The following is an 11,864-nucleotide window of genomic DNA, read 5'->3' as shown; positions in this document are numbered from 1 at the left end:
TATTAAAAATACCTCGCCCAGTGCATTCGAGTTTTGTAGATCGAATTTATATAAAAATTTGTTTATTTTCTGAATCTGTAATTTGGTTTGATGAAAGACTTCATTTGAAAAAGTTATAAAAGATTTATAGAATGAAGGTCAAATCGTTGTAACGTCGCGTGTGTTGATGGTATATAACCCCTTAAGCACGTAAGGGTGCACATTCTGAATTTATAAATATCACCAGGTGTTTACGGCTTTCTCAGTCGGTAATATTTAGGCAAACGATTGGTTTTATAAATTGCCCGACGTTTCGTCCGTTTTTGATGGCCTTTTTCAAGGGAAACTGGAATTTTTATTATGTCAGAGAGTTAAAAAATAAAATGCAAATACACAAGACAACAAAATACAAAAGAAGATATGAAAACATAAAACATGTAGCGCATTGGGAACTCACTTTAACTTAATCGTTTTTGTTGTAATCGTTGATTGCCAACGGTCGGATGTCGGGTGGTATTGCACGAATTTCTGTGGCTTAATGGTGATTTTGTGCGAGAAAAACCATTTAGTAGCACAACGGGTCATGGAGCTCTGGATCTACACGATTCGAATTTAGCGTTTGGTTTGTTGATGATGAGCCAACAGTAGAGGTGTGTGTATTGGATATTCATCGTGAGCCAAAAGAAGTGTCAATTTTTGAGTCAAGGTGTGGGGTTCTGTTTCTGCGAGTGTTGGTCGTTTTGAGAGTGTGTAGAATGCCTGCGTAAATCGTGTTGAGTCCGTCTACGTCGGTGCGATGGTTCACAGTGTTAGCTGTGTTTGTGATGTGGCACATTTCAAGAATAGGTAGAGCCATCGGTCGATAGGTTCTGTCTACGATTTTTGCTCTCGTGAGATCGAACGTGTGGTTGTGTTTGACCATGTGTTCGATGAGAGCAGTTTTCTCTCCAAGACTGATCATCCGCTCATCACTGTTTGTCGCACCATCCTCTTTCAGTCGTTGGTATTGGTTGATATCGGTTTTGTGGCCATACAGCCGTGTTTTCAACTGATTGCGGGTCATACCAATATAGCACATCGGGCAGGAGTCACAAGGCAGTCTGTAGATAATGTTCGAGTGCAGTAGAGGATCTATAGGATCCTTGATGCTTTGTAGTAGCCCCGATATTGCATTGAGAGGCCTAGGTGTTATTTTTACATTTGGATAATCCGTTTTAAGCAAGTTGGTTATTGAAGGGCTGAGTGATGGAATGTGTGGCAGTGATCGATAAACCTGGGTGATCTGTGTTGCATCTGAGCTGTGAGCTGTGTTACTTGGTGTTTTGTTTACATTGTGAATGCTAGCAACGGATGAGTCGGTGATATTAATAGTGCGGTGTGCGTTTTTGCTACGATGAATGAGTCTATTGATGAGTGATGACGGATAATTGTTTCTGCGGAGCTGTTGGAAGATGATGTTTTGTTGAACATTGGTGGTGTCCTCCGTTGACAGGTGGAAGACTCTTTCAATAAAGTTTTTGGCCACGTTCATTTTCATGGATAGAGGGTGGAGTGAATGATAGTTGAGGAGGCGACCTGATGCTATCGGTTTTGCGTACCATTGGGAGGATAGAGATTGGTCGAACTTACTGGTGATAATTGTATCTAGGAATGGAAGTTGGTTGTTGGATTCGACTTCTTTCGTGAATTGCAGGTGTGGATTGTATGCGTTGAAGGTGTCGAGCGTAGTTGGTATTTGATCTTTTGGGAGAGCCATAAAGAGATCATCGACGTATTTGCGGATGATGGGAACGGCGAATGGTAGTTTTCTGGTTACGGTTTTTAGTAGGTTTTCCATCACAATATCGGCAAGAATGGGCGATAGGGGGCTGCCCATGGCGGTACCAAACGTTTGCTTGTAGTATTTGTCCCGAAAGCGAAAGTAGCTATTGTTGACGCAAAATTCAACTAGTTCGAGAAACAGATCTAGATTTATGTCAGTTGAATTTCGTATATTGCTCCATTCCATGATTATATCATGGGTAACAAGCTCGATGGGTATGTTTGTGAACAGTGAGACCACATCGAAAGAGACTAAGACGTAGTTAGGTGGTAGGGTGGTCTGTTTTATGTACTCGACGAATTGGAAGCTATCGGAAATATTGTACTCACTGTTGAATGATTTCTGTAGTATGTTGGCTATGTACTTCGATAGTTGGTATGTCGGTGCAGTAATGTTGGGAACCACGGGGCGTAGTGGTAGATTGTCCTTATGCGCCTTTGGTTGCCCGTATATGCGTGGACAAACAGCTACGTTGGATTTTAAACGCATTGATGTTTTTGTATCGATTAGTTTAAGGTTGAGTAATCTGGTGATTAGCATGTTGTGTTGTCTCTGGATGGATGGAGTCGGATCTTTGGACACGACTTGGTACGCTGGTTCGTCTAGTAATGCTGTCATTTTGCGGTCGTACTCCTGCTTGTACATTATGACCGTTCTGTTGCCTTTATCAGCTTCGAGCATGCAGATGTTTTGGTTCTGGGCGAGGAATTTGGTGGTGGTGGTAATTGCATTTTGGCAGAAACTTTGGAGCGGAGTTTTGTATTGATTGTACTTTGTTTTGGAGATGTAGTTCTGGATTTGTGTTGCTATCTGGCACCTATTGCGATCTTGAACTGCTTGGTCTGGGGACACGCGTAGGATGGCTTCAACATCGGCTAGTACATGATAGAAGGGAACCTGGTTGATGTTTGTGATTGGCAGAGCGAATTTGCGCCCGAGGCTGAGAAGTGTCATAGTCTCTTTTGGAACTGTTGCTGTAGTGGCGTTCAGTATGGCTTTATCGTTACAGGTGGGAGTGTTGCGTTTCCGTGATTCCTTTCGGTTTTCGAAAGATAGATTTTGAGTGGTAATGAACCGTATAGCTATATCGTTGTTTGTAGAATGGGTTAAATTTTCCTGTATGTTGCTTAGCTCACGTTTCAAAGATTCAATTTTGTAGAATGTGTGTTGGATTTCTACATTCAGAATTGCTTTTTTAAAACGGTCAATGATTCTCTGAAGCTTGCGTGTGTATGGACTCCGTTCTTCGAGGAGTGGGTGAATGCACTGTAGTGAGTTCACTATGTGGGCCGGAAAAACTCCCATTTTTTCGACATTGTATCAAAAAATCTTTGCGGGCGGTCATATTACTCGCTTTCGTGTTGAGCTGTGCGTACGTTTTGAAAAGCTGTACTGTACTGTGACCAAAGTTGTTGTCAATTAGCATGAAGAAGCCATTATGTATGTTAGCCATATTGAGGTTATGTTTGGGTGTTGTAACGACTGGATACGGGAATTTCAACAGGTGTTTACGGCTTTCTCAGTCGGTAATATTTAGGCAAACGATTGGTTTTATAAATTGCCCGACGTTTCGGCCGTTTTTGATGGCCTTTTTCAAGGGAAACTGGAATTTTTATTATGTCAGAGAGTTAAAAAATAAAATGCAAATACACAAGACAACAAAATACAAAAGAAGATATGAAAACATAAAACATGTAGCGCATTGGGAACTCACTTTAACTTAATCGTTTTTGTTGTAATCGTTGATTGCCAACGGTCGGATGTCGGGTGGTATTGCACGAATTTCTGTGGCTTAATGGTGATTTTGTGCGAGAAAAACCATTTAGTAGCACAACGGGTCATGGAGCTCTGGATCTACACGATTCGAATTTAGCGTTTGGTTTGTTGATGATGAGCCAACAGTAGAGGTGTGTGTATTGGATATTCATCGTGAGCCAAAAGAAGTGTCAATTTTTTAGCCAAGGTGTGGGGTTCTGTTTCTGCGAGTGTTGGTCGTTTTGAGAGTGTGTAGAATGCCTGCGTAAATCGTGTTGAGTCCGTCTACGTCGGTGCGATGGTTCACAGTGTTAGCTGTGTTTGTGATGTGGCACATTTCAAGAATAGGTAGAGCCATCGGTCGATAGGTTCTGTCTACGATTTTTGCTTTCGTGAGATCGAACGTGTGGTTGTGTTTGACCATGTGTTCGATGAGAGCAGTTTTCTCTCCAAGACTGATCATCCGCTCATCACTGTTTGTCGCACCATCCTCTTTCAGTCGTTGGTATTGGTTGATATTGGTTTTGTGGCCATACAGCCGTGTTTTCAACTGATTGCGGGTCATACCAATATAGCACATCGGGCAGGAGTCACAAGGCAGTCTGTAGATAATGTTCGAGTGCAGTAGAGGATCTATAGGATCCTTCATGCTTTGTAGTAGCCCCGATATTGCATTGAGAGGCCTAGGTGTTATTTTTACATTTGGATAATCCGTTTTAAGCAAGTTGGTTATTGAAGGGCTGAGTGATGGAATGTGTGGCAGTGATCGATAAACCTGGGTGATCTGTGTTGCATCTGAGCTGTGAGCTGTGTTACTTGGTGTTTTGTTTACATTGTGAATGCTAGCAACGGATGAGTCGGTGATATTAATAGTGCGGTGTGCGTTTTTGCTACGATGAATGAGTCTATTGATGAGTGATGACGGATAATTGTTTCTGCGGAGCTGTTGGAAGATGATGTTTTGTTGAACATTGGTGGTGTCCTCCGTTGACAGGTGGAAGACTCTTTCAATAAAGTTTTTGGCCACGTTCATTTTCATGGATAGAGGGTGGAGTGAATGATAGTTGAGGAGGCGACCTGATGCTATCGGTTTTGCGTACCATTGGGAGGATAGAGATTGGTCGAACTTACTGGTGATAATTGTATCTAGGAATGGAAGTTGGTTGTTGGATTCGACTTCTTTCGTGAATTGCAGGTGTGGATTGTATGCGTTGAAGGTGTCGAGCGTAGTTGGTATTTGATCTTTTGGGAGAGCCATAAAGAGATCATCGACGTATTTGCGGATGATGGGAACGGCGAATGGTAGTTTTCTGGTTACGGTTTTTAGTAGGTTTTCCATCACAATATCGGCAAGAATGGGCGATAGGGGGCTGCCCATGGCGGTACCAAACGTTTGCTTGTAGTATTTGTCCCGAAAGCGAAAGTAGCTATTGTTGACGCAAAATTCAACTAGTTCGAGAAACAGATCTAGATTTATGTCAGTTGAATTTCGTATATTGCTCCATTCCATGATTATATCATGGGTAACAAGCTCGATGGGTATGTTTGTGAACAGTGAGACCACATCGAAAGAGACTAAGACGTAGTTAGGTGGTAGGGTGGTCTGTTTTATGTACTCGACGAATTGGAAGCTATCGGAAATATTGTACTCACTGTTGAATGATTTCTGTAGTATGTTGGCTATGTACTTCGATAGTTGGTATGTCGGTGCAGTAATGTTGGGAACCACGGGGCGTAGTGGTAGATTGTCCTTATGCGCCTTTGGTTGCCCGTATATGCGTGGACAAACAGCTACGTTGGATTTTAAACGCATTGATGTTTTTGTATCGATTAGTTTAAGGTTGAGTAATCTGGTGATTAGCATGTTGTGTTGTCTCTGGATGGATGGAGTCGGATCTTTGGACACGACTTGGTACGCTGGTTCGTCTAGTAATGCTGTCATTTTGCGGTCGTACTCCTGCTTGTACATTATGACCGTTCTGTTGCCTTTATCAGCTTCGAGCATGCAGATGTTTTGGTTCTGGGCGAGGAATTTGGTGGTGGTGGTAATTGCATTTTGGCAGAAACTTTGGAGCGGAGTTTTGTATTGATTGTACTTTGTTTTGGAGATGTAGTTCTGGATTTGTGTTGCTATCTGGCACCTATTGCGATCTTGAACTGCTTGGTCTGGGGACACGCGTAGGATGGCTTCAACATCGGCTAGTACATGATAGAAGGGAACCTGGTTGATGTTTGTGATTGGCAGAGCGAATTTGCGCCCGAGGCTGAGAAGTGTCATAATCTCTTTTGGAACTGTTGCTGTAGTGGCGTTCAGTATGGCTTTATCGTTACAGGTGGGGGTGTTGCGTTTCCGTGATTCCTTTCGGTTTTCGAAAGATAGATTTTGAGTGGTAATGAACCGTGTAGCTATATCGTTGTTTGTAGAATGGGTTAAATTTTCCTGTATGTTGCTTAGCTCACGTTTCAAACATTCAATTTTGTAGAATGTGTGTTGGATTTCTACATTCAGAATTGCTTTTTTAAAACGGTCAATGATTCTCTGAAGCTTGCGTGTGTATGGACTCCGTTCTTCGAGGAGTGGGTGAATGCACTGTAGTGAGTTCACTATGTGGGCCGGAAAAACTCCCATTTTTTCGACATTGTATCAAAAAATCTTTGCGGGCGGTCATATTACTCGCTTTCGTGTTGAGCTGTGCGTACGTTTTGAAAAGCTGTACTGTACTGTGACCAAAGTTGTTGTCAATTAGCATGAAGAAGCCATTATGTATGTTAGCCATATTGAGGTTATGTTTGGGTGTTGTAACGACTGGATACGGGAATTTCAACAGGTGTTTACGGCTTTCTCAGTCGGTAATATTTAGGCAAACGATTGGTTTTATAAATTGCCCGACGTTTCGGCCGTTTTTGATGGCCTTTTTCAAGGGAAACTGGAATTTTTATTATGTCAGAGAGTTAAAAAATAAAATGCAAATACACAAGACAACAAAATACAAAAGAAGATATGAAAACATAAAACATGTAGCGCATTGGGAACTCACTTTAACTTAATCGTTTTTGTTGTAATCGTTGATTGCCAACGGTCGGATGTCGGGTGGTATTGCACGAATTTCTGTGGCTTAATGGTGATTTTGTGCGAGAAAAACCATTTAGTAGCACAACGGGCCATGGAGCTCTGGATCTACACGATTCTAATTTAGCGTTTGGTTTGTTGATGATGAGCCAACAGTAGAGGTGTGTGTATTGGATATTCATCGTGAGCCAAAAGAAGTGTCAATTTTTGAGTCAAGGTGTGGGGTTCTGTTTCTGCGAGTGTTGGTCGTTTTGAGAGTGTGTAGAATGCCTGCGTAAATCGTGTTGAGTCCGTCTACGTCGGTGCGATGGTTCACAGTGTTAGCTGTGTTTGTGATGTGGCACATTTCAAGAATAGGTAGAGCCATCGGTCGATAGATTCTGTCTACGATTTTTGCTCTCGTGAGATCGAACGTGTGGTTGTGTTTGACCATGTGTTCGATGAGAGCAGTTTTCTCTCCAAGACTGATCATCCGCTCATCACTGTTTGTCGCACCATCCTCTTTCAGTCGTTGGTATTGGTTGATATTGGTTTTGTGGCCATACAGCCGTGTTTTCAACTGATTGCGGGTCATACCAATATAGCACATCGGGCAGGAGTCACAAGGCAGTCTGTAGATAATGTTCGAGTGCAGTAGAGGATCTATAGGATCCTTCATGCTTTGTAGTAGCCCCGATATTGCATTGAGAGGCCTAGGTGTTATTTTTACATTTGGATAATCCGTTTTAAGCAAGTTGGTTATTGAAGGGCTGAGTGATGGAATGTGTGGCAGTGATCGATAAACCTGGGTGATCTGTGTTGCATCTGAGCTGTGAGCTGTGTTACTTGGTGTTTTGTTTACATTGTGAATGCTAGCAACGGATGAGTCGGTGATATTAATAGTGCGGTGTGCGTTTTTGCTACGATGAATGAGTCTATTGATGAGTGATGACGGATAATTGTTTCTGCGGAGCTGTTGGAAGATGATGTTTTGTTGAACATTGGTGGTGTCCTCCGTTGACAGGTGGAAGACTCTTTCAATAAAGTTTTTGGCCACGTTCATTTTCATGGATAGCGGGTGGAATGAATGATAGTTGAGGAGGCGACCTGATGCTATCGGTTTTGCGTACCATTGGGAGGATAGAGATTGGTCGAACTTACGGGTGATAATTGTGTCTAGGAATGGAAGTTGGTTGTTGGATTCGACTTCTTTCGTGAATTGCAGGTGTGGATTGTATGCGTTGAAGGTGTCGAGCGTAGTTGGTATTTGATCTTTTGGGAGAGACATAAAGAGATCATCGACGTATTTGCGGATGATGGAAACGGCGAATGGTAGTTTTCTGGTTACGGTTTTTAGTAGGTTTTCCATCACAATATCGGCAAGAATGGGCGATAGGGGGCTGCCCATGGCGGTACCAAACGTTTGCTTGTAGTATTTGTCCCGAAAGCGAAAGTAGCTATTGTTGACGCAAAATTCAACTAGTCCGAGAAACAGATCTAGATTTATGTCAGTTGAATTTCGTATATTGCTCCATTCCATGATTATATCATGGGTAACAAGCTCGATGGGTATGTTTGTGAACAGTGAGACCACATCGAAAGAGACTAAGACGTAGTTAGGTAGTAGGGTGGTCTGTTTTATGTACTCGACGAATTGGAAGCTATCGGAAATATTGTACTCACTGTTGAATGATTTCTGTAGTATGTTGGCCACTATCGCCCTTTCTTGCCGATATTGTGATGGAAAACCTACTAAAAACCGTAACCAGAAAACTACCATTCGCCGTTATCCGTTATCCGTCATCACTCATCAATAGACTCATTCATCGTAGCAAAAACGCACACCGCACTATTAATATCACCGACTCATCCGTTGCTAGCATTCACAATGTAAACAAAACACCAAGTAACACAGCTCACAGCTCAGATGCAACACAGATCACCCAGGTTTATCGATCACTGCCACACATTCCATCACTCAGCCCTTCAATAACCAACTTGCTTAAAACGGATTATCCAAATGTAAAAATAACACCTAGGCCTCTCAATGCAATATCGGGGCTACTACAAAGCATGAAGGATCCTATAGATCCTCTACTGCACTCGAACATTATCTACAGACTGCCTTGTGACTCCTGCCCGATGTGCTATATTGGTATGACCCGCAATCAGTTGAAAACACGGCTGTATGGCCACAAAACCAATATCAACCAATACCAACGACTGAAAGAGGATGGTGCGACAAACAGTGATGAGCGGATGATCAGTCTTGGAGAGAAAACTGCTCTCATCGAACACATGGTCAAACACAACCACACGTTCGATCTCACGAGAGCAAAAATCGTAGACAGAACCTATCGACCGATGGCTCTACCTATTCTTGAAATGTGCCACATCACAAACACAGCTAACACTGTGAACCATCGCACCGACGTAGACGGACTCAACACGATTTATGCAGGCATTCTACACACTCTCAAAACGACCAACACTCGCAGAAACAGAACCCCACACCTTGACTCAAAAATTGACACTTCTTTTGGCTCACGATGAATATCCAATACACACACCTCTACTGTTGGCTCATCATCAACAAACCAAACGCTAAATTCGAATCGTGTAGATCCAGAGCTCCATGACCCGTTGTGCTACTAAATGGTTTTTCTCGCACAAAATCACCATTAAGCCACAGAAATTCGTGCAATACCACCCGACATCCGACCGTTGGCAATCAACGATTACAACAAAAACGATTAAGTTAAAGTGAGTTCCCAATGCGCTACATGTTTTATGTTTTCATATCTTCTTTTGTATTTTGTTGTCTTGTGTATTTGCATTTTATTTTTTAACTCTCTGACATAATAAAAATTCCAGTTTCCCTTGAAAAAGGCCATCAAAAACGGCCGAAACGTCGGGCAATTTATAAAACCAATCGTTTGCCTAAATATTACCGACTGAGAAAGCCGTAAACACCTGTTGAAATTCCCGTATCCAGTCGTTACAACACCCAAACATAACCTCAATATGGCTAACATACATAATGGCTTCTTCATGCTAATTGACAACAACTTTGGTCACAGTACAGTACAGCTTTTCAAAACGTACGCACAGCTCAACACGAAAGCGAGTAATATGACCGCCCGCAAAGATTTTTTGATACAATGTCGAAAAATGGGAGTTTTTCCGGCCCAAATAGTGAACTCACTACAGTGCATTCACCCACTCCTCGAAGAACGGAGTCCATACACACGCAAGCTTCAGAGAATCATTGACCGTTTTAAAAAAGCAATTCTGAATGTAGAAATCCAACACACATTCTACAAAATTGAATGTTTGAAACGTGAGCTAAGCAACATACAGGAAAATTTAACCCATTCTACAAACAACGATATAGCAACACGGTTCATTACCACTCAAAATCTATCTTTCGAAAACCGAAAGGAATCACGGAAACGCAAGACCAACGGAAAGCTCACCAACCTGTTGGAAAAAACAGCACCTCAGCATAGCAACACCCCCACCTGTAACGATAAAGCCATACTGAACGCCACTACAGCAACAGTTCCAAAAGAGACTATGACACTTCTCAGCCTCGGGCGCAAATTCGCTCTGCCAATCACAAACATCAACCAGGTTCCCTTCTATTATGTACTAGCCGATGTTGAAGCCATCCTACGCGTGTCCCCAGACCAAGCAGTTCAAGATCGCAATAGGTGCCAGATAGCAACACAAATCCAGAACTACATCTCCAAAACAAAGTACAATCAATACAAAACTCCGCTCCAAAGTTTCTGCCAAAATGCAATTACCACCACCACCAAATTCCTCGCCCAGAACCAAAACATCTGCATGCTCGAAGCTGATAAAGGCAACAGAACGGTCATAATGTACAAGCAGGAGTACGACCGCAAAATGACAGCATTACTAGACGAACCAGCGTACCAAGTCGTGTCCAAAGATCCGACTCCATCCATCCAGAGACAACACAACATGCTAATCACCAGATTACTCAACCTTAAACTAATCGATACAAAAACATCAATGCGTTTAAAATCCAACGTAGCTGTTTGTCCACGCATATACGGGCAACCAAAGGCGCATAAGGACAATCTACCACTACGCCCCGTGGTTCCCAACATTACTGCACCGACATACCAACTATCGAAGTACATAGCCAACATACTACAGAAATCATTCAACAGTGAGTACAATATTTCCGATAGCTTCCAATTCGTCGAGTACATAAAACAGACCACCCTACCACCTAACTACGTCTTAGTCTCTTTCGATGTGGTCTCACTGTTCACAAACATACCCATCGAGCTTGTTACCCATGATATAATCATGGAATGGAGCAATATACGAAATTCAACTGACATAAATCTAGATCTGTTTCTCGGACTAGTTGAATTTTGCGTCAACAATAGCTACTTTCGCTTTCGGGACAAATACTACAAGCAAACGTTTGGTACCGCCATGGGCAGCCCCCTATCGCCCATTCTTGCCGATATTGTGATGGAAAACCTACTAAAAACCGTAACCAGAAAACTACCATTCGCCGTTCCCATCATCCGCAAATACGTCGATGATCTCTTTATGGCTCTCCCAAAAGATCAAATACCAACTACGCTCGACACCTTCAACGCATACAATCCACACCTGCAATTCACGAAAGAAGTCGAATCCAACAACCAACTTCCATTCCTAGACACAATTATCACCCGTAAGTTCGACCAATCTCTATCCTCCCAATGGTACGCAAAACCGATAGCATCAGGTCGCCTCCTCAACTATCATTCATTCCACCCGCTATCCATGAAAATGAACGTGGCCAAAAACTTTATTGAAAGAGTCTTCCACCTGTCAACGGAGGACACCACCAATGTTCAACAAAACATCATCTTCCAACAGCTCCGCAGAAACAATTATCCGTCATCACTCATCAATAGACTCATTCATCGTAGCAAAAACGCACACCGCACTATTAATATCACCGACTCATCCGTTGCTAGCATTCACAATGTAAACAAAACACCAAGTAACACAGCTCACAGCTCAGATGCAACACAGATCACCCAGGTTTATCGATCACTGCCACACATTCCATCACTCAGCCCTTCAATAACCAACTTGCTTAAAACGGATTATCCAAATGTAAAAATAACACCTAGGCCTCTCAATGCAATATCGGGGCTACTACAAAGCATGAAGGATCCTATAGATCCTCTACTGCACTCGAACATTATCTACAGACTGCCT

At 42.5% G+C, this 11,864-nt stretch overlaps 2 protein-coding genes across 2 annotated transcripts in view; both read right to left on the bottom strand.

Annotated features, from left to right (window-relative positions):
• LOC131678308 (neuroligin-1-like) overlaps window positions 1-11,864 on the bottom strand; it is a 1,556,576-nt gene that overhangs the window by 577,820 nt on the left and 966,892 nt on the right. The window lies entirely within an intron of this gene.
• LOC131678306 (uncharacterized) lies at window positions 3,393-6,639 on the bottom strand. The gene is made up of 2 exons (XM_058958376.1): window positions 6,595-6,639; window positions 3,393-6,483 (listed from the first exon to the last, which is right to left on the bottom strand). Exon 2 carries the CDS (start codon window positions 6,183-6,185, stop codon window positions 3,756-3,758), a length of 2,430 nt encoding a protein of 809 aa, XP_058814359.1. The 5' UTR covers window positions 6,186-6,483; window positions 6,595-6,639; the 3' UTR covers window positions 3,393-3,755.

This window comes from Topomyia yanbarensis, chromosome 2 (assembly GCF_030247195.1).
Source record: "Topomyia yanbarensis strain Yona2022 chromosome 2, ASM3024719v1, whole genome shotgun sequence".
NCBI classification, from domain to species: Eukaryota; Metazoa; Arthropoda; class Insecta; order Diptera; family Culicidae; genus Topomyia; species Topomyia yanbarensis.
This window is presented reverse-complemented; position numbering and strand designations above follow the sequence as displayed.

Coding starts and splice junctions, on each gene's coding strand:
- LOC131678306 (XM_058958376.1), bottom strand. CDS start 6,185: ATGGGAGTTTTTCCGGCCCACATAGTGAACTCACTACAGTGCATTCAC.